Consider the following 23,860-nt stretch of genomic DNA (forward strand, 5'->3'; position numbering starts at 1 on the left):
AGAGTTTTATAGTGTCCTGTCTTACATTTAGGTCTCTAAGCCATTTTGAGTTTATTTATTTATTTATTTATTTGCGGTACGTGGGCCTCTCACTGCTGTGGCCTCTCCCGCTGCGGAGCACAGGCTCCGTACGCGCAGGCTCGGCGGCCATGGCTCACGGGCCTAGCCGCTCCGCGGCATGTGGGATCTTCCCGGACCGGGGCACGAACCCGTGTCCCCTGCGTCGGCAGGCGGACTCTCAACCACTGCGCCACCAGGGAAGCCCCATTTTGAGTTTATTTTTGTGTATGGTGTTAGGGAGTGCTCTAATTTCATTCTTTTACATGTAGCTGTCCAGTTTTCCCAGTACCACTTATTGTGAATTATTTTTCCTGCTTTATCAAATGCCATTTGACTTTGTGGTATTTTTGAAGTACAGAGTTCTAATTTTTTGCTACAATCAGATTTAACAGTTTTTTCCTTTATGGTTCCTGGGTTCTGGCTGCTGCGTACCTTCTCCACTGAATCATTATAAATAATTTCACTAGGGTTTTCTTTAGTACTGCTTCAAAGCTTCCTTTTTTACCTTTAAATCTTTGGTCCTTCTGGAATTTATTTAGTGTATAAAGTGAAGTAGCGTACAACCTATTTATTTTTCTGAGTGACTACCTGATCGTCCCCCAATTGTTTAATCATCGCTATTTCTCTTACTCGTTTGGAGACTACCTTCACTGTAGAGTAATTCCCTGATGTATTTAAATTCCTCACGAGTTATTAAAAGAATTTATTTATTTCTGTTTTATTTTTCAAACACTGCAGTGGGATTCTCCCCACTCATCGAACTACTCTTGAAAAAAGGTCATCGTGGACTTTATAGCTGTCAAATCATTTAGCTGTATCTTACTTTGGGCAGAACATGAAACAGTTGAATACCCTCTAACCACTGTTCTTCTGAACTATCCTTCTTCTTTTCACAATTCTCTTAGTTTCCCTCCTACCTATTGTCTCTTTTCTTTGCTAGCTTGTCTTCCTCTGTTTATTGCACAAAAGTGTTCATTGAGTTTGCACTTTCTCCTGGCATGAGTAATATTTTCCAGTCTCATCACTTAACTGGCTAAATATTCCTGTGTTTTCCTTTCTACTTCCAACCTAAATCTAGACCTATATTTCCAATTTTCTGTTAGATACTATATGTTGGGCCCTGGGTTACTTCTATATGTCTATACAAACCATTGTTGTTTTTAGTGTTTTTCCTCCTTTCTATACCCTACCTCACTTGATATCATCACCATTTCCCCTTGTTACTTAAATAGATTTTGTCTTTGCTATGTCCCCTTATCCCTTTAAAATCTGCCAGTGATCTGTCATAAGTCCTAGATCTTCCTGCCTGCCCTCATAGTCCTTGTCTGTGCTCTCATCTCATGCCTTGATTTTGGAAGTAGTTCTTATCGGTCTCCATACTTCTGGTCTCTCTCTCTGATCCACCACCACATTGCAGGCAGTGTTAATTTTCTAATACATATGTTTGATCATACAAACTCCATGGTTAAAAATGGTTGGTTTCATTTATATCCTGCATAAGTTGATCACATGCACTTACTTCCTCTCTCTTCCTAACTCCATTAAAATGAGAATAAAGAAATGGAAAAATTCAAAAGGACAAAGAGAACAGGAATGGAAACACTGACAGATGTAAGGTTGGAACTATTTTTTTACTTAGAGCAAAGGAAGTTACAACTCCAATATCTTCCCCTATGTGAACTTTCGAGAGAAAGCAACTCATTCTTCCCATAGAATTCCTAATATTTCAAGACTTGGAGGCACCTGGTCTGTAGAAGGCAGGAATGAGTCATGTGATTGAAAGCATGGGCTGTTCTTTGAAAGTCTAAAATAAGTCGCTGAAGTCTCCTGTACCATCACCCCCTCTCTGCTCCTCTGGAGATCAGAGGTTTATTATGTGGAGAATTTGACAGGAGAGCCCCAGACTCAGAGATCCAGGTGCAGCAAGTGGATTGCTTAAAACGATGGGATTAAGTGAAAGTTTGCATACCTAATTTTGGGACCTGTATGTTCTACCCTAGATGTAGTTGGTAAAAAGTTTCATGAATTAATTATTTTCACATTCCCAGATTCCTGATAGTAATCTAGATATAGCTGGTTTTCTCTTGGCACGTCTTCTAAAAAATCATGTAGCCTAAACAAAATTAAAATTTCTCAACCTCTCAGAATTCTCTCACTGGTTAAACACTTTTAGAAAAGGTAAGTCAAAAGTCAGTTGATTTTGAGATGCTTAAAAAATTTATTTTGTTTAGGCTACTCAGTTTCTTTACTTGTAATAACAGAGAATATAAGCAGAGAAATGCGATTGTGCAAATAATTATGAATGCTATGTTGTCATTTGATTTGTTTCTTTTTTAGAGTTTTGAAGACCCAAGAAACAGAGTACAGTTGACCCTGAAACAGCACAGGAGTTAGGGGCGCCAACCCCTAAACAGCTGAAAATCCTCGTACTGCTATCTCTGCTGTTAAAAAAAAAAAAGAATTGATAAATCGTGCACCCAAGGGCAGGAAGTTGAAACAGTTTGGATAGAATCAGGACTGAAACCCTAGTTCTTTTGATTCCACATATTATGATCTCTAATTGAACACAAGCTTTTCCCCACACTTAGTTAATTTAAAGATTTGTAAAATGGAAATGCAGGTACTATATTTATTGAGAAAAATATGTAAGTGGACCTGCACAGTTCAAACCTGTTTTGTTCATGGTCAACTGTACTTTTTCCCTTTCTACTTCTTTTCCTTTTGCCCCTAAATTAAGGGGCAGGTGAAGGCAGGGAACAATGAAGAAAATCTTTTTTCCTCTAGCTTAATTATTTTAGGTTTTCAAGTAGTTTTATAACAAACAATTATATGAACAAACTAAACTGGATACTATACGTTTTTATCTTCCCAATGCAATAAATTGATTTTATTAACAAGAAACATTTATGTAAATTATACATTTTTGCTTCCCAATATATTTGAAATTAATAGAATACATTAAATATACTCTCTATTGCCAATGCAAAGCATCCACATTACTAAAAACAAATATATACTATAGTTTACTACCACCTCGCCTGCTCCTTTCCCGTAAAAACAATGTTCCTACCTCTATTACCTATTTTATGTCTTTAAGGTTTAAAATCTTTAAACAATCTTTCTATCCTTAATTTTGACCAACCACTTCGAAAATCGTGGGCCCTGCATATGGGCCCCACAGGCCTCAAGTCCCGCTGGTAACTCTTCGCTCCTTAACTTCTCTGTCTCACCCAACTTCACACATACACCCCAGGTCTTCTGACTCTCATTTAATCCATCTTCCTTTATACACGGTGGTTTTTCCATAGATCACTGTTGGCTAATGATTTCACATGAAATTAGTCAGTACTCTTTAATGATTTCAGTGTTGAATTTCATCGGTATTTGGACTATTGCAGATTCAGTTTCTTGATTTTCATAAGCTGTAATATAGATATTAGGTACATGGACATACATTTTGCCTATCGCAAAATATGTAAAATATTACAAAGGTAGCATAATGTGAAAATTCTAGTGTTGATTTTCATAGTAAATATTGACTTCTTTTCCTCCTGAACAGGTCATTCTCCAGCTTTTAGAGGTGATGGATCATCTGCATAGAGGGGAATCAGTTGCTGCAATACTCCGTAACCGGTATATTTATGGAAGCAATTTACCTTATAAGTTATATAATGTCTCTTCTGCTTATTTATTTACCTAACATAGTTGGTGCTCAATAAATATTTGTTGAATACCTGGCATAAAATAAAAGTATTTGCTATATGAGTGAATAAAAGAATGCCTGGGTGACAAAGAAATGGAATGAAGAACATGTTAATAACTGTGTGTTCTGAGCTAATGAAAAACATAGAAAATATAATCAGAAATCAAAATCGGTGTACATTGTGAACACCTGGAATTCAGTCAGTGGAGCTATTGATTTGAATTTTTAGTTTTAAAGCATACCAATGAATAAATACTGGTATCTGTTGCTTACGAATAGATGTCTCAACGAAGTATTTTTTTAAATAGCATTGCCCTGTGATTGTGTGTACCTTTCTGTTATTTAAAATTCCAGTTAAAACTTTTTTAGGGAGTTCTGAGAAGTTGAGAGCTTCCTCTGTCAATTTAGGATTTTAAATTCGTGGTTTAAAGAAACATAGACTTTACTTTGCAGCAGTGAAAGAGTATCCCTTATTCCCAATAGTTTAATTGTATGGTTTGGGTGAAATATTTGAAATAATATGCTGGAGTTGTCTGTATCATGGTTCTGACAGTTACTAGTGTAGTCTTGGTTAAGTTTTTTTTGTTTTTTTTTTATAAATTTATTTATTTATTTATTATTTTTGGCTGTGTTGGGTCTTTGTTGCTACAAGCGGGCCCTCTCTAATTGTGGCTAGCGGAGGCTACTCTTTGTTGCAGTGCGCTGGCTTTTCTTGTTGCAGAGCATGGGCTCCAGGCGCATGGGCTTCAGTAGCTGTGGCGCGTGGGCTCTAGAGCGCAGGCTCGGTAGTTGCGGCGCACGGGCCCAGCCACTCCGCGGCATGTGGGATCTTCCCGGACCGGGGCACAAACCCGTGTCCCCTGCATCGGCAGGCGGACTCTCAACCACTGTGCCACCAGGGAAGCCCGGTTAAGTTTTTTAATTGCTCTGGGCCTTAACTTTCTCGTCTGTGAATTGGGGATAATAATAATACCTATATCTCAAGGTTGTTTTGAGGGTTAAAAACGGGTCTATTGGGTGTGTGTGTTTGTGTGGAGAGAGAGAGCTTGGCAAGTAATTCACGGTATATCAGTGCTTGTGTTGAAATATAAATGTGGGATTTTAACTATTTTGAAAATACAATATTTGTGTTACTAAATTCTAAAGTACTTTAAAAATAGGTGTGTCTTCAAAGAATATGGAAAGTGGGGAAAGGCTGAAGTATAAAGGGGACACATATAACGTTATTGTTATTTGAAAGATACCATGGTAGGAATTGTACATAATATTCCCATCAAGGAAATATTGAATGAAAGGTACATGCTTGTTGGAATGTGGGCAAGGGGCTGTAAGGTAGACTTGTTCAGAGATACCGAGAGCCAGGAAATCACAGCAGGAATCACGTGTTGCCATGTTGGGTGAAAAGATAGAAGAGTAGATTGCTGGGCCAGTTGGACGGGGGACGTTGTGCCGAATACCTAATGGTAAACTGAGTCTGTAGAGTTCAAGCACTGCTGAAGCAGGGATTCTATATCACACATTTGGAAGAGGAACTAGTAGGATGGCAGGATTTCCTAAGCTCAAGTTGATAACTGTGGTGGTTATAGCATAATTGAATTTGTTTCCATTATTATTATTGAGATATAATTGCATATAGTAAAATACACAAACATTTAAATATACATCTTGATTTTTATACATGCAGACATCCAGGTAACCACAACCCAGGTCAAGATAGAAAACAATGCCATCCCTCCAGAGAATTCCCTCGTTCCCCTTTCCAGTTCATGTCCCCTCCCTTCCTACTGACTTACATATTTTAGGTTAGTGTTGCTTGTTCTTGAACTTCATGTAAATGGAGTCAAACACTGTGTGTTCTTTTGTGTGTGGCTTCTGTTGTTCAAAATAATGTTTTTGAAATCCACCATCCTTGCAGGTATCTGTAGTTTCTTCTTTTTTTATTGCTCTGTAGTGTTCCATTGTTTAACTATGCCACAGTTTGTTTATCCATTTCTTGTTGAGAGTCACTTAAGTTATACCCATTATTTGGCTCTTATGAATTAAGCTGTTGTTGACATTTTTTAACAAATCTTTTTGTGGCCATATACACTCATTTCCTTTGGATATATACCTAGAAGTAGAATTGGTGGGTCATAGGAGATGTATACATATATTTATTTAATTTATTTAACATTCGTAGAAACTGCCAAGCACTTTTTACCATTTTCTTTTCTGACCAGTAATAAGTGAGAATCCTCACAAACTCTTGGTATTTAATTTTAGCTATTCTCTTGGGTATGTAGGTGTTTCCCACTATGGTTTTCACTTTGCATTTTCCTCACGTGTTTATTAACTATTTGTGTTTTAGAAGTATCTGTTCAAATCTTTTGCCCATTTAAAAAATTGGGGTTTTTTTCTCTTTGAGTTTTAAGAGTTTTTAAATTTTTTCTTGATATTTAGATGTATGTCTTATGAATATTTTCTTCCAATCTGTAGCTGGCCATCCCATTTTCTTGTTTGTGTCTTTTGGTGAGCAGTTTTATTTTTGTTTCATTTTGATGAAGTTCAATTTATCATTTTTTTTCTTTTATGCTCAGTAATTTTTGCATCTTTCTAAGAAATCTTTACCCTCCCAAATTTCAGGCTTTCTTCCTGATGTTTTATGGTTTTAGCCCTCACATTATAAGTGCATTCTTGACCAGAAACCTAAATAAATGAACTTATGAACTGTTTGTATACACAAATTATGGGTCAGTTTCATATTCTAAATAAAATACAAACCAAACACATTTAGGAATGTATGAAAAGTATTAACCCTTTGTGACTAGGAAAGTTTTACCCCAGAGTGTGGATTCCTTAATACCATGAAAGCTACTCATATGACGCATCCTGTCAATAGATCTCATAAGAAATAAAAGGTACAGTAAATGCTGAAGGTGTTTGAAAAAAATTCATTGCCCATAAGAATAAAGAATTAGTGATAGAAAGTTGCACTCTTAACAAGAAAAATAATTATCTCTCTGAAACCAAGAAACAAGCATCGCACTTAATGATAAATGTAAGAGTTGTTCCTTAAGCAGCAACAAAACAAAGATGCCCTCTAATCACCACATTAAAATATGTATCTATAAACTATGGCCAATGTCAATAAGGAGGCATACTTAACAGGAAGGAGGAGACAAAAAAATGATCAAGTTTTAGAAGATAGACTCATGTGCCTGCAAAAGCTAAGACATGAAAACAAGTTCTTAATTGACAGTTTTAATATAAGTTCTAAATATAGTTGGATATAAGATAAAAATAAAAACCAGTACCTTTAATCTATATTACAAATAGTCATTTAAAATATATAATGGAAAATATTCCATTTACAAAAGCCATAAAATGTAAATATTTAGTAATAACCCCAACAAAAATTTCTAGGACCTATATAAAGAAAATTTAAAAATTCAACTGAGAGATAGGAAAGAAGATATTTTTTTAAAATGGAGAGACAAAAAAAAAAAAAAATGGAGAGACATGCGATGGTCCTCGATTAAAAGGCTAAATTTTGGGGCTTCCCTGGTGGCACAGTGGTTGAGAGTCCGCCTGCTGATGTAAGGGACGCGGGTTCGTGTCCCGGTGCGGGAAGATCCCACATGCCGCGGAGCAGCTGGACCCGTGAGCCATGGCCGCTGAGCCTGCGCGTCCGGAGCCTGTGCTCCGCAACGGGAGAGGCCACAACAGTGAGAGGCCTGCGTACCGCAAAAAAAAAAAAGGCTAAATTTTGGAAAGAGCTCTTCCCAAATTGTTATATAGATTTAACACGAATTTAATGGGAAATTTAAAATTTTGTCAAGGTGATTATTCAATAAGATAATGAATGTATGAAAGAAATGTATCCCCATTGCTTAATACAATGTCTGACATGTAGTAATTGCTGGTCAAAAAAATCTAATTTTTCTATTTATAATTCAACAAACATTTATTGTGTAATTGCTAAGTGCTAAACATTTTCAGGTGCTAAAATATGATGATGAATATTAAAAGTGATGAATCTTTGTTCTATTGCAGAAAGTTAACGTCGAAAATTAGTAAACAAGGTAGGAAGATAAAGAATTAAGGGTGGAGGGTAGCAGTGCAGAATAGTATCAACCTGTTATTTTAGTCTTAGATGTTTTTAGTCTTGCAATCTACCATTCAGCATATGTTCTACCCTATTAGGACTTTTATTCCAGTGATTCATTTAGTACAGGGAGAGGTCAGCCATATGTGTCTTGCTTTGTTGCAAACAGCAAGTGTGAGTATCGTCCTCATGTACACATTACAGTAATGTCAGGGAGACATTTGGTTAAGAGTCACCCAGTTGGTGTTATGGTGGTGGTGTGTACTGATGGGGTTCCTAGCTGTAATAAGGATTTCTGCAGTGACATGTAAAGCTCTAACAGTGTTCCAGTTTTCTAAAAGTACTCTTTGATAAATAAAACACAGTATATAATATTGTCTGATGTTTGCAGTAAGGAAAAAGAGTGCCAAACACTGTATAATTGGATTTTCATCCCTTTAACAAATATTATGCACCACTTACTGTGCACGGTGTTAGGGATATGGCAGTGAATGATAATACGTGGTTCCCTGCCAGTTTGGTGGCTATTGTAGTAGTCAAAATAAGAAATGAGGAGAGTCTGAACAGAGGTGATGGCAGTGGAAATGAGGAAGAGGGGAGGGGAGGGAGTTGTGAAATACTTAGGGGTAACTTGAACAATACTTGGCGTTCAACTAGATTCTTCACACTCTAGTCAACATGATCTTTTAAAATGGATTATCTGATAATGTGGTCCAGATTGTCCTTTCCTGTCCCTGACTATTGAAATCCTACCTGTTCTCCAAGACCCAGATCAAATTCAGTGCCCTATGTATCAACCTTCCCTGATCAATCCAAGCAGATGATCAGGAGGGTCTCTTTTGCCTCTGAACTGGTTTTCTTCCCTGTAGTGAATTTTATCACATTTGGCTCTGCATTGAAGTTAATTTGAGCATCTTTCCTTACAGCATCATTAAGAGAGCTCTTTCAGAGCGTGACTACCTGTATCTAATGTATATTTATATCACATTGCATATAATGCAGGATTTTGTACATAATAGGCATTCATTAAATATTTAGAGAAGTTATAACATTTATCAATAATTATTTGTTGCCGATGATTTCATTTGGTTAAATTGTTTAGGGTAGTTTTGTTTCCCACAGTCAACTCTTACTAATAGTTAAGCAATTGAATATTAAGCGACAATCTTTAAGTTGTAAAATAGACTAATGAAATTTACTACAGATTCTAGGAATAAGCTCTGACTTTTTTTACTGGCTTACTATATAATCATTTCTTAATAGTATATGATGCCAAGGGAACACAGGGCTTTTCAGGTCATTTGATATTTTAAAATATTGAGCCTTTACTGTTTGTCAAGCGCTGACCTCACCTGTAACATTTAAGGATTGGAAGATCCCGGCCTTCCTCGTAGTTTTAAAAGTCTGGAATTATATCTTTAAACCTAAGCACACAGTAGGTGATAAATAAACACATCTTTGATTAACCTTGAGGATGGTCAGTCATTGAAGATGTCCTTTGTATTACTGTTTTCACAATTTGACTTTATAAACTTCCATGAAGGTATGGTTATTTATGCTCTTTCAAGATTAAAAATTTATGAAGATCTAGTTTTACCTTTGCTAAATTGAGTCAGTGATTATAATAAGGTTAAATCTTAGGCTAGAAGATGCCTATAAGCATTATAATATGAGGGTAATGCACGAATTTCTGAGGCCAGTTAAATTTTATACAGTGGACTTTTATTTTGGCCCAGAAATTCTGTAAGTCTTGGTTACCCACTATAATTGTCATAATACGTTGCTGTAGGTGCACGTTTATCAGCATATTTGTTCCTCTTACCGAACAGTTGCATGTCTTTATACAAAGGACGTAAACTTGTTAGTAATGTTGCCTGTTCGATCTTTCTAGAGAATTTTCCAGGCCGTAGAAAGTGTTCCTGCTTCTGGGGAGAGGAATTACTACCCTGATTCCCCTTTCTGTGTCTTACATGTTCCTGTTCATAATTCTGTACATGTTCTACGCATTCTTTCTGGGACATCTCATCTACTGCCATTAGTTGAATCCCAAACTATATGTGAAGACCTTAACATTTCTATGTATTTAACATTTAAATCTTTTTCATGAGTCCCCAACTAAAAAGTGCTGTGTTCCTCTCTCTACCAGTTTGTTCATTTGTTTTGACTTTACGAGTAATACATATTTATTATAGAACAGTTAAAAATAACAAATTATATACAGATATGCAGGGAAAATAATCACCGAAAGTAACTCTGGTAACCCCTTATTGCATTTTCACTCTAGTCTTTTGGTGCATTTTGAAATGTAACTGTAGTTGTAATTATTGAACATGATATGATTCTAGTGTTGTACTTAAGAGCAGAGGCTTTGAAGTCTTCCAAATACAGGTTCAGATCAAGCTTTGCTTCTTGCTAGCTGTGTGAACTTTGGAAAGTTTCTTAACCTCTCTGAGTCTGTTTCCTCATCTATAAAATAAAAGAGTATCATTGTTTGGGATTGTTCTGAGAATAAAATAAAATTTTGTAAAGTAGTCACATTCCTGGTACATGATAAATTCTCAATAAATGGAAGCACTTACTGTTTTATTACACTGTATATCATGTCTGTATCCTGCTGTTCTTCTTAGTTGTATCATGAACATTTTCACATGTTAATAAAAACTTCTAGTAGATATAATAGCTGCAAAGTATAAACTCTTTCACGGTATAAATGATTTCTTAAATATTTAGGTTGGAGCCACTTTTGGGGTGTTATTTGTTTTAGTGTCTTCCATATCTATCATGTTTTCTCTCCTCACTTTAATATTTGTTATCTTTTTTCCTTTTACTTAATGAATTTATTTTATACTGTATCAGACTCTCTCTTTACTCCCTCTGATATACATTTTGGTTGTGACTCTGGTTTAGTTTCCTGGTAGTTGGCAAATACAATTTATTGCTTTCCTCATCTGATCATGTTATCTTATTTGGCTTCCTCTTCCCGCTTTACTGAGGCCATGTTTTCTCATTCTCCTGAATGGGCCAAAGGCTTTCAACATTGTTTTCTGACTCCTATATGAAAGCATTTGCAGAGTTCTGCTCTTTCTCTGAGTCTTTATAATGACAAATCTCCTTGTCCTTGTTTTTCAATACATTTTCATTGCTCCCATGCTAGTTGTTTTTCTGTTTGTTTATTCTAAAGGAAGAAAGATTCCTTGAATGGCCTTTGTACTGGCTGTTCCCTTTGTCTGAAACGTTCTTCCCCATGGTCTTTGTGTGACTGGTTCTTCTTTTCAGATCTCCACTTAAATGTCCACTTACAGGTTTTCTTTGACTACCCACTCTAAAGTGGTCACTTGTTTAGTGTCACACACACACCCCCCAGTTTCATTCTCTGCATGACTCGTCACTACCACTATTAGATATTTTCCTTCTTTGTTTATTATCTATCCCTTTTTGCTAAAATAGAAGCTCTAGGAGGTCAGGGATCTTGTCCATCTTGATTATCTTTTTCCCCAGCCAAGATTCCTGACCTTGTTTATTTTATTTTATTTTTTTAATTTTTATTTTATATTGGAGTGGAGCTGGTTAACAATGTTGTGTTAGTTTCAGGTGTACAGCAAAGTGATTCAGTTATACATATACATGTATCTTTTCTTTTTCAAATTCTTTTCCCATTTAGATTATTACAGAATATTGAGCACTGTTTCCTGTGCTATGTAGTAGGTCTTTGTTGGTTACCTATTTTAAATATAGCAGTGTGTACTTAAATTTTAGCACCTACCACCATGTCTTGTACATATTAGTTGCTCAGTAGGCATTTGCATACTGAATGAATTGACCATTGCCCCTGTATGTGCTCTTGGGTACTAATCCAACCCCTTCCTCAGAGTTTTACCCATGAGCCAATACTGATAGAAATAAATGATTGAAATAAATAGATGAGGGAGAAGAGACAATTCTTCCTTGCAGAATAATTCCGAATTTTATATATGTACGAATGTGTGTGTTTGTATGTATATATTTCCCCCATTCAACAGATGGAACTTCATCTATCTCCCCCCTTGAGTGTGGACTTAATGATTTGCTTTCCAAAGGAAAGAGTATGGAAAGGAAAAATAGTACCTTTATAGTGAAGAAGTGTGGAAAATACTACCTGTGGTAGACTTAACAGTGGCCCTCCAAAGATGTCTACATATTAGTCTGCAGAACCTGTGACTGATACTGTATGTGGCAAAAACAGACTTTGCAGATGTGATTAAGTTAAGGACCTTGAGGTGGGGAAATTAGCCTGGATTATCCAGGAGAGCCCAGTGTAATCACAAGGGTCCTCATAAAAGGGATGCAGGTGGATTCACAGTCAGAAAAGGGAGATGTGATGATGGAAGGAGAGTTTGGAGCCATGCTGTTTGAAGATAGAGGAAGGTGTCATGAGCCATAGAATGCAGGTGACCTCTAGAAGCTGGAAAAGACAAAGAAACAAATTCTCCCCTCAAGCCCTGCCAATACCTTGATTCTAGACTTCTGACCTCCAAAACATTAAGATAGTCAATTTGTGTTGTTTAAAGCTGTTAAGATTGTAGTTATTTGTCACAGCAGTAATAAGAAATGAATATACCATGTACCCAGAGTCTGGCACACAGGCTTCCCAGTATATAGCAATATTTGTAAGTTCTGACTTGATATGAACACAAGAGAGGTATCAAGGGTGGACAGTGGAAGGGAACAGCACCTTTGCCAGGTCTGTTCCCATACCTGTGCTGTATTTTCTCACTTTTTGTGTCTGTTAGATATTTGGCAGTAAGTTGGGGCTGGCGGGATCAGAGGCTATTAGCTATTTGTTATTTAAATTTAGACACTCATGTATTCATCTTAAAGTTTTCCTTACCCAATTGTGTAATTTATGCTCACTGTGAAGTATTTGGAAAAATATGGAAAAGTATAATTCTACTGCACTGAAAGCACTGTTAATATTTTAAAACTCATAAATACAAGTGTTTATTCAACATTGAATAAACCAACTCTTATTTCAATAATACCGTTGCCTGGTATTGTAAACACGATGGGTCCAAACCTGTCTCATCTCTGTCCCCAGAACCTGCCTCCTCATCTGTGGTCTTGGCCGTGTTTAGTGACACTGCCATTCACTCAGAAAGTTGGCCATCATCCAGGACTCTTCTTTCTTTCTCATTCCCCATATTCAGTCAGTCACCAAGTCCCATTTCTCTTTCCTAATTATTTCTCCAATCCACTCCCTCTGCTGCTTTATTCTTATTACCTCCTTCTCACTTCAGACCCACATAGTTTGTCACCTAGATCTTTATAATATCCTTCTAAACTGATTTTTGGCCTCCAGTCTTAAACCTCTTTTACCTCCCACCTCCTTTTCCCTCTCCAGTCCATCCCTCCCGTTACAGCCATAATGATCTTTCTGGAATGTAAATATGTATGTTCATATCACTTCCTTGTTTACATTTCTTCACTGGCTCCTCTCTGCCTGCCTAGCCTCATCTCCTGCCTAGAGCACGTGTTGCCCTCCCTCAAAATTGGGAGGTGATATGTTTCCTCCTGTTTCCATCCCTCTTGCTGGTATGCCTTCTCCCTGGTTGTTGGCCTAACCAACTCCTGTTTATCCTTCAAGACCCAGCAAAGGTATTATTAACTCCTCTGTGATACTTTCACTGACATGTACCCCATCCTCTTCCAAACAGAATTAGGTATTCTTTTCTTATGGCTCCCATAGTATCAACTCTTATTTCAATGGTGGTGGTAGTGGTGATCAAAGTCCCAATAGTAGTGCCAGTTGTATTTGAATAGTCATTATAATAGCTGACACATATAGCATTTACTTTGTGCCAGGTTCGAACTCATATATATACACACACACACACATAGATATAATTCTATATTCCTTATTCCAAATTTATCTTATTCTCATAATAACCCCATGAAGAAGGTACTATCATTATTCTCATTCTACAAGTGAGTACATCGAGGCACAGAAAAGTTTAAGTAAGTTGTCCAGGGTCACAGAGCTAATAAGCATGGATGCAGGGCTCACACCCAGGGAGTTCAGCTCAGTCTGTGCATTTAACCATATGCCTGTCTGTCTCCTTCCCTGGGTTGTGAACTCCCTTAGGACTTTTTACCTACTACCCATGATGTTGACCCTAAGGCCAAGGCATTTCTGCTGTATTTTGGAAGTGCATACCATTAATAGGTTAAGTGCTATAAATGAATTGGGAACCTGGAAACTGATAAAAGTAAGTTTTTCTTTAAAAAGTTTTCTCTTCTCTCCTTTTCCAGTCCTTCAGTTTTTCCCCCTTTTCATCTTCCCAACAAATGCAGTTGCATGGAAAGTGTTGAAAGATTATGTAAAATTTCCAAAGGCTCCTGAACCACAGTTGGGTCATGGGTTACATGGGACTAGGGACGTGGACCCATGAAATAATTCACAGCCTTAGCGATGTGGATGCTTTTTAAAAATATACAGTCAGACAACAAAGTTTTCCTTTTGGTTATCAGTGTTGTGTGATATTTTGACTTCCTGTCTCCTAATACTTTTCTTTCTGCCATTGCTTCATTTTAGATTAAAATGAATAGAAAAAGAGTAATACCTTTTCTTTTTCCTGGAAGGAAGCTCTACTCTTCCTTTGGATTGTAGTTTCTGTGCCTGGCTTTGGGTTTTAGCTATGGCAATCTCAAGCTTTGTGACCCTCAGGCAGCCCTATTATGGGTCTCCTCTGAGAGCTCAAGGCCTTAATCTGCCATTGAGGGAAAGGGAACGTGTCCTCCTCCCTCACTTCCTACCCTTACCGGGTAGATAATGCAATAAATTCTTCCAAAGGTGGAGACGTTTTCCTTTGCCAGCACAGCATGGCATAGCTGACATAGATACGAGCTCCAGATAGCTAGAAAGAAATCCTCTGGTGATTTTAGCAATCTCCTTTTCGGGAAACAAAATAACAGAGGCAGCAGAGTGAATTTGAATTAAACTTGTTTTTGACAGGAGCTGTGCCTAGATATAGACAGTGTCCTTTATTTTTCCTGGCACATTATTGAAAATAGTATTATGTAACTTCGCCTGAGCTTGTCTGAGATCAGCCATTGTCCAGAGCTGGCTAGAACATACTTTTCTCTCTAGGTTCCCTGAGGCAGTGCTAAAACCAATAAGGCCTCTAGGGAGAGAATAGCTATTTGATCTCCAGACCCTACAGTCTGCCCCTTCACGTTACATTTATCCGTTGACCGTGTGGCATGAAGGGGAAAGTACATAAATACTAGCTTTTGATCCCATACTCCTACCCATTCCCTTTAAGGGTAGTTCATTACCTGATAGACCCTTCTGTTGAAAAGGCAGAGTGCAGTCCTGAGTTTGAAAAACTCTGTTTTCTGGTCCTGGCTCTGCCAACATAACAGTGGCAATTTATTTAATATGCTATCAATTTCTTTCTTTTTCTTTCTCCTTTTTTTCCAAACAGAAATATTTTCTTTCTCCTGTCTTGAAAATTAATGAGATGATATGCTTGAATTACTTTGTTCTCCCTGGAAGGTAGACCCTCCAGCAGGTCAAGTTGATTTTTGAAAGGAGTTGAAAACAGAGTTAAGGCTATTTGTTTTTCTAAGAATAGTTGTGGCTCCACAAAAAAGAGAGTGCATTTCTTTAGAGATAGAAAAAGATTGTAGAGATGTTGTACAACCCTCTTAAATATAAAACGAAAGGGAATCTGATATGCAAAGGTGAGAGAACTTTTCCAAGTTCGCATAGCAAGGGAAAGACCCAAGACACGAGTACCCGGGTTTTCTAACAAAGTGTCATTTTTACCTCAGAAACCTACATTTTGCACATTTAAAGCAAAAAAAGTAGTCTCTATAATTAAACGTTTTCTGTCAGATTTTTGGTATTGTATGGTGCATAAATTTTGTATTTACAGTTAAATTGGTATATAGTCTATCATTATTTACGTGTGTAAAACACTTCTGGCTAAATAGTTCAAGTAGTTTCTTTTCTGTGGGATGGATAAGTATTGTTAAGGGAATTAATGCTTACATTAATTACAATAAGGGAATAAGTCTTAATCTAATAATCAGTGGCTAGTAGGGAGGTAGATAAAAATAGATCGAAACGTAACCCAGTCGGTGTCCTAAACGTTACTATGAGCACTATTCTAGCGTAGTATTTGGCCATAAACATATATTTAATGACACGTCTGCGTCCAGACACAGCTCTTGCTGTTAACAACGTTGTTAATTCAATTTCAACTCATTCTCCTGCCTCAGTCATTTTGTTCCCCCTAAAACAGATTGCTAAAATCATCCATTTCTTTCCAGCTGTCTATAGCCCCATGTATTAGTTTCCTCTTGCTGCTGTAACAAATAAGCAGAATCTCAGTGCTTAAAACAACACAGATTTATTATCTTGCAGTTCTGGAGGTCATGGGGCTAAATTCAAGGTATAGTCAGGACTGCGTTCCTTTTGGAGTCTTTAAGGGAGAATCTGCTTCCTTACCTTTCTCAGCTTTCAGAGGCCGCCTGCACTCCTTTGCTCTCTTCCTCCATCTTCAAACCCAGCAACACTGGGTTGAGTTCATTTCACATCTCATCACTTGGACCTCTCCTGCTTCCTTCTTCCAATTTTAAGAATGCTTATGATTATATTGAACCTACTTGAATAATCCAGTATAATCCCCCCATTTCATAGCCCTCAGTTTAATCACATCTGCAAAGTCTTTTTTGCCATGTCAAGTAACATATTCACAGGTCTTGGGGATTAGGCAGTGTACTGGGGATTAGGCCATCGCCTTGATCACCACACTCAGTATCCACGTCTACACTACCATGCTGTGTGTTTGCCTTCTGAGAGTGTTAAGATAATGGCTCTTTTTCAGTTTTAAGAATTATTTTCTAAAACATTTATCACAAATTCTTATTCCAGTGCCCCTCATGTGCTTTCCTTCCCTTTTCTTCAAAAAAATATATTTTATTTATTTATTTATTTGGCCATGCCACGCAGCTTGCAGGATTTAGCTCCCTGACAAGGGATTGAACCTGGGCCCTCAGCAGTGAAAGCACCACGTCCTAACCACTGGACCGCCAGGGAATTCCCTTCCTTCCCTTATCAAGAGAATTTTTACACATTACAGATGAAATAATATGTATACATATATGAAAATTACAGAAGTTTTGGAAAATGCAGAAAACAAAATAAATCACACATTATTTCACCTTATCTAAGGTAAACCAGTTATTGTGTTGTCGTACATCCTTTCAACTGTTTTTCCATGCATACATTTTACATGGTCATCATGTATGTGCAATTTTGTATTTTACAAAGTGATGCCATTAACACTTTCCATATTGTTAATAATCTACTTAATAATCACCTAATGAAGAAAATAACATTTTTAAAATAAAATTAATCTACGTATAGTCGAAAATTTAGAAAATACAGAAATGTATAAATAAAAAATAATTTCTAGTGTCATTATTCAGATTTAACTACTCTTTTAACATTTAAATATATTCCACTCAGCCATTTTTGCCTCCCTTTTTTTAAATAAAGTAAAATTAGACTCATACCTTATACGTATCTTTATATCATGTTTTTCTCTAATAATGCAGTTCTAACATTTCCCCATATTACTACTATATATTGTTCTAAATGGTACAATTAAAATAAATAGTATTGCAAAATTAATATATCTCATTATTTTTAGAACTTAGAAAGTACTTTTATGAAAAGAAAATTTATATCATTCAGTTATTTAACTACTCGGTTAATATATTGGTCTATATTTATATAAAATGTGTGTATATGTATTATTTTTATAAAAATAGGCTCATATTATAGATATTAATTTGTATTTTTCACATAATATATCAAGAGTATCGTTCTGTGTCCTCATTCCTTTTCATCATCACTCAACGTGATATGCTTATAAAATGCTGTCTGGAACATAATAAGCACTAAAATATTTCCTCTTAAAGTTGTTATCATTAACCTCATTATAAATATTATTTTAGTGTATGCATGTACCAAAATTTATATTAGCGTTTTCCAGTTTGTAATACTTTTTATTTTGAAACAATCTCAAATTTACAGAAAAACTATAATATCAGTACACAGAGCTCTTCTTTTTCTTGAACCATTTTAGAGTCACTTGCTGACACAATGCCCATTAGCCCCAAATTCTCTAGTGTATAACTTCTAAAAATGAGAACATTCTCCTATATAACCTCAATTCAACCATCAAAATCAGGAAATTAACATTAATCCATTGCCACATTCTAATCAAGGCCCATTCAGATATTTCCAATTATTCCCAAAATGTTCTTGATAGCAAAAAGTTCCAGTTCAGAATCATGCATGGCATTTAATTGTAATATCGCTTCAGTTTTCTTAGTATGGAACACGTCCTCAGTCTTTCCTTGACCTTCATGACCTTGGCACTTTTGAGGACTAAAGGCCAATTATTTTGCAAAATGTCCTTCAGTTTGGCTTAGTCCTAATGGTTTGTCATGATTCTATTCAGGTTTTCCTTGTTTAGCAGGAATTGCACAGAAATGATACTGTATTCTCATTGCAGCCTATCAGGTGACATGTAATTTTAATTTGTCCTGTATTGGTGATGTTAACTTGATTAAGCTGCTGTCTGTCAGGCTTCTCCACTGTAAAATTACTTTTTCTCTCCCTTCTAATTAATGGTGTTTCTGGGCAGGTAGTGGGAGTACCTTGAGACTCTATGAATATCTTGTTCCTCATCAAACTTTTTTTTTACTTAAAGTATAGCTGATTTACAGTATTGTGTTAGTTTCAGGTATACAGCAAAGTTATTCAGTTGTATATTTTTTTCAGATTATTTTCCATTATAGGTTATTATAAGACATTGACTATAGTTCCTGTGCTATACCGTAAATCCTTGTTGCTTATCTATTTTATGTATACTAGTTTGTATCTGTTAATTCCATACTCCTGATTTATCCCTCCCCCCTTCCTTTCCCCTTTGGTAAGCATAAGTTTGTTTTCTGTGTCTGTGAGTCTGATTCTGTATTATTTTTTAGATTCCACATATATGTTATATAATATTTGTCTTTGTCTGACTTCACTTAGTATGATAATCTCTAGGTCAATTCACATTGCTGCAAATGGTAATATTTCATTCTTTTTTATGGCTGAGTAATATTCCATTGTATAAATATGCCATGTCTTCTTAATCCAATCTCCTGTTGATGGACACTTTTTTCCCATGTCTTGGCTATTATAGATAGTGCTGCTATGAACATTGGGGTGCATGTATCTTTTCAAATTAGAGTTCTCATCCTTTCTGGTTATATGCCCTGGAGTGGGATTGCTGGGTCGTATGGTAGTTCTATTTTTAGTTTTTTAAGGAACCTCCATACTGCTCTCCATAGTGGCTGCACCAATTTACATTCCCACCAACAGTGTACAAGGGTTCCCTTTTCTCCACACCCTCTTCACACATACACACATATACCTTTACATCTATATTTCAATATGTTGAAAACTATGAATTCCCCTCAACACCTAAAATTCCTTTTTTAAAAAAATTTTTTATTGGAGTGTAGTTGATTTACCCTCAAATTCTAATACAACACCATAGAGCACATCCTAGCTTTCTGCCTTTCCATGTTTTCACCCCTCAATCTCTAATATTAAGAAACGTGTCTCCTGGGGAATTCCCTGGTGGTCCAGTGATTAGGCTCGGTGCTTTCACTGCCGAGGGCCCGGGTTCAATCCCTAGTTGGGGAACTAAGATCCCACAAGCTACACGGTTTGGCCAAAAAAATGAAAAGAAAAGAAAAGAAAAGAAACTGTCTCTCCCATTATTTGGCCAGGGCCATATGCAGCCCGTATCCTGTTGATGGACGCTGCCCTCTCCGTCCCCGGATGTTGGCCTCCAACGGTCCCAGTCTGGCTGTGGCTGCTGTCCCCCAGCATGAATACCACCATCAGTTTGTTTGGGGTTCAACTCGCCATGCCAGGCCATCCTTGATGTTGCTTCCTCATCCTCTGCAGCCACATAAAGGGCCTTCACCATGCCCTCCCTCCCCTGCCCTTACCATAGGATGCCTACTTTGCTTGATGCCACTTAGGGCTTTCTGATGAAACTGTTCAGGAAGGCGAAGGGCATGAACTTTCTCTTCATTTTGACTGTTCATTTGTTGTCACTTTTTTTCTCACAAACAAATTTTTTTTTTTTTTTTGCGGTACATGGGCCTCTCACTGTTGTGGCCTCTCCCGTTGCGGAGCACAGGCTCCGGACGCGCAGGCTCAGCAGCCATGGCTCACGGGCCCAGCTGCTCCGCGGCACGTGGGATCTTCCCGGACCGGGGCACGAACCCGTGTCCCCTGCATCGGCAGGCAGACTCCCAACCACTGCGCCACCAGGGAAGCCCACAAACAAAATTTTTAATGATTACTACCCTTCTGTTGGATGTTTAATTATCTCACATACTTTTTGTTTTTGTTATTCTTATAAATAAATAGTGTTTTCATGCAGTCAGCATCCACATTTTCTTCATTATATTTTATGGTATTTTTGCTTGTCAACGTGAGTTCTTCAGATTAATATTAATTAGCTTACTAATTAATGATTATTTCTGATTTGATTATTACTTAATGATATTATAGAAATATGATGTCAGAAAATGAGGAAGCTGGGAATTAGATGATTTTTCAGATAACTAATAGAATCATGACTTCTTTCTCATAATAGCCATTTTTGAATGGAGATAATTTTAAAACCTATTATGTAGTAACCTCTTCCTGGTTATTTAAGGTTAAAGACGTGAGTTCAGAAAGTCTCATTTCCTTAGCATGGCATAGAAAGCCCTTCATATTGGGCACCCAAGCTATCTTTCTAACCCCATTGTTGCCACTTCCCATTTTTATAACCTGTGCTCTTGCTGTACTGCATTATTTTTCCTTTGTTAAATATGCCACATTCTTTTGTATTGCTGTGATGGTGTTGGATTACCCAATAGGTAATTAAGCATGTACTCAGAGCACCAACCAGGCATAGGCACCAAACGATGGGGGGCAAAAAGAGTACTTGATATTTCATGACCATCAGTTTTATGCTTATCAAAGATTTATTCTCATCTTTATCTTTGATTTCCTTTCCCCTAATTTACAGTATAGAGTTATGTATGTTTTGAAATACATACGAGGACGAATGTAAAGAGGCGATACAAACGCAAGAGGAAATGCAGTAGTCTTTTCTGTGATTAAGGCCTCTCTAAGTTTATTCAGACCCTCTGTGCCTTTGTTTTTGCTGGATCTCTTAACTCTGCTCCCCGCCTCCAGCTGAATTATATGATATTCCATCCTACTGTGTTTGACTGCACATCTATCAGATCACTTAGCACATTGTGTAATAATTACTTTTTAAATAGTCTCTCCCGACTAGACTATGAAGTCCATGATGAAAATGGCGTTTTCCTATCTAGCCTTCCATTTCCTGCATCTAACCCAGTGACTTATGCAAAGTAGAGATTCATTAAGTGTTGTCGAACTGAACAACTTATTGTCCTGTCTGTAGATGCAGATGGTGGCCCTTGTAGGACACTTGGCCACTCTTAAACTGTAGGACACTTGATTCAGTAGCATCTACTGGGATGGAACTTGACATGTTTGAGTAGTCTAGTATTTTTAGTACATCATACTGTTCAGGGAATAGGTGGTGCTCAGAAAGAAGCGATCTACAAAAGCCATAAGATTCTTATGCAACAAGATGATTTACTAGTGGGTTTTCCTCCCAGCTTGTATAGTGTTCTCACAATCAGGATATATATTTAGATGTTTCTAGATTTATTTTTGTATATACATGTTCACTCAGTTACCTTAGTTATTTAAAAATCAAAGAACCTTTTCAGTTAGATTTGGACCAGAGATGCAGACACCTTCTGATCTGTTCACTAGAGGCAGTTTAAGGGGAAAAAAACATTTTTTTTTCTTTTTTAACATCTTTATTGGAGTATAATTGCTTTACGATGGTGTGTTAGTTTCAGCTGTATAACAAAGTGAATCAGCTATACATATACATATATCCCTATATCCCCTCCCTCTTGCGTCTCCCTCCCTCCCTCCCTATCCCACCCCTCTAGGTGGTCACAAAGCACTGAGCTGATGTCCCTGTGCTATGCGGCTGCTTCCCACTAGCTATCTGTTTTACGTTTGGTAGTGTATATGTGTCAATGCCACTCTCTCACTTCGTCCCAGCTTACGCTTCCCCCTCCCCGTGTCCTCAAGTCCATTCTCTACGTCTGCGTCTTTATTCCTGTCCTGCCCCTATGAAAAAAACGTTTAAAAATTCTGTTGGCTGGATTCTACATGACCACTGGTTCTTTCGCTGCATAAGTATCATTTATCTATGGCCTACAGCAGTCACGGAATGGCTTAACTTGGTCCTGTCCCAGAATGACAGTCCTGCCCCAGACTACAGAAAGATTCCAAAGACCATCTTTTGAGCATGGAGCCACCTGGGTAGAATGTCTTCGCCGGTGGCGGGTCCCAGATGCTAGTTAGCACATGGAAGCTGGTTTGTTGTGGGTATTGTCACAGGTCTGAAGTGAAATAAGAAAAACAACCATTTTGTGATGTTTTTCTCCCAGAAAGTTGAATTTATTGATCATTAAGAACCATCCTCTATTCTGAGATTGTCTGTTACTTTTTGGTTGTTAAAATGCCCATTTGCCCTTTCTTTAATGAAGTGATAGCGATGAGAGGTCGTGTACCCCTATTATCTGAAAGCCTTAAGGCAAGATGTGTTTCAGAATTTAGGTTCTTTTTGTTTTTTAGACAGGTAATAGAGTGCATGTCTCCTATATTACATAATAGCCCCAGTAGGAGCTGAACTGACACCCTGTAATCAGAGTAATATTTCTGCAGTGAAATGTATTTACACATATTAGCATATTTACACTGAGATAGAAAAAGCGTGTGTATAGCCTCACGTTTGTTCAGGTCAGGTTTTACTGCCAGATGAGTTCAGGTCAGTTCAGATTTTGCTGCCAAATGAGTTGAGTTACAGGCAGAAAAAAAAGAAACATTTGATTTCCAATTGTTTGGATTTTAAAACTGCAGATAAGAGGTCATGGATTAATAGTTGCCTTTGAAAATATTCCTACTTTGCAAAATAAAGTTGGCTACCCTTTGTAGGACCCCAGGATGCTTTTGATATTTTACTGGTCCACAAAACCCAAAAAGCATGAGAAAACGCTCCCCTGAACACTATTGAAGTGAATATAGCTTTACTTCTATACTCATCTCTAGCCAACGATAATGGAATCTCTGCAGGTTGCAAGATTCCTCAAATATACATTCAATCAAAGTAAATTGAAAATAAGTTTATTTTGTAGCATTTTTAGGAGATTAGAAGAAGAGAGAAGGTTGCAGCAGAACAGCACCCATAATTCCCAGTGATAGGTTGGGATTCTCTGATAGGGATTGGTTCTAGCCTGAAAGAACCTCTTCGATGCATTTGTTTGGCCAAATAGCTAAGTGAACTTTAGACCCTGTAGCTAGGTCTCTGTTGAGGAAGGGCAACGGCAATTAGCTATGTGAACTTACAAGTCTAAAATGAGTTAGCAGCTGTGAAAGCACTTTGACAATAAAGACCACTTTAACATGTAAAATTGTTATTTTAGGAATAATTCCGTAGCTGCAGTATATTGCCTTTCATACCACTACATGGTCTTTTAAGGTTCTTTTCTGCAGTACCCTGGCAGGATAGATTACATAGGTAAAATCTAATACTCTTTGCCTTCAAAATTTTGTGAAGGCACATTTACCTAATTATAACCTCATAAGTGGATATGAGTTGGTATACATCCACATGTCTTATATATAGTATGAAGTAATAGAATCAAAGCAACACAACTACATAATCCTTATTCTAGCAAATTTGTCCAGAATGTGGACTTGGGAAAACAATTATTGTGCCCAGCTGTGCTGTAAATTTGTCTCTTACTTACAAACAGTATTTCTCAGTTAACCAATGTGCTAGTTATTG

General features: G+C 37.1%; 1 protein-coding gene across 2 annotated transcripts in view; it reads left to right on the plus strand.

Moving 5' to 3' along the window:
* Window positions 1-23,860, plus strand: part of KLHL13 (kelch like family member 13) — a 185,771-nt gene that overhangs the window by 68,898 nt on the left and 93,013 nt on the right. For both annotated transcript variants that reach the window (XM_073798808.1, XM_019949592.2), the window contains exon 2: window positions 3,620-3,693. Coding sequence is in view for 1 of the 2 variants with exons in the window: in XM_019949592.2 (XP_019805151.1) it covers window positions 3,644-3,693 (50 nt within the window). In the remaining variant the exon portion in view is untranslated. The remainder of the gene's footprint in view (window positions 1-3,619; window positions 3,694-23,860) is intronic.

Source organism: Tursiops truncatus, chromosome X (genome assembly GCF_011762595.2).
Source record: "Tursiops truncatus isolate mTurTru1 chromosome X, mTurTru1.mat.Y, whole genome shotgun sequence".
Classification (NCBI taxonomy): Eukaryota; Metazoa; Chordata; class Mammalia; order Artiodactyla; family Delphinidae; genus Tursiops; species Tursiops truncatus.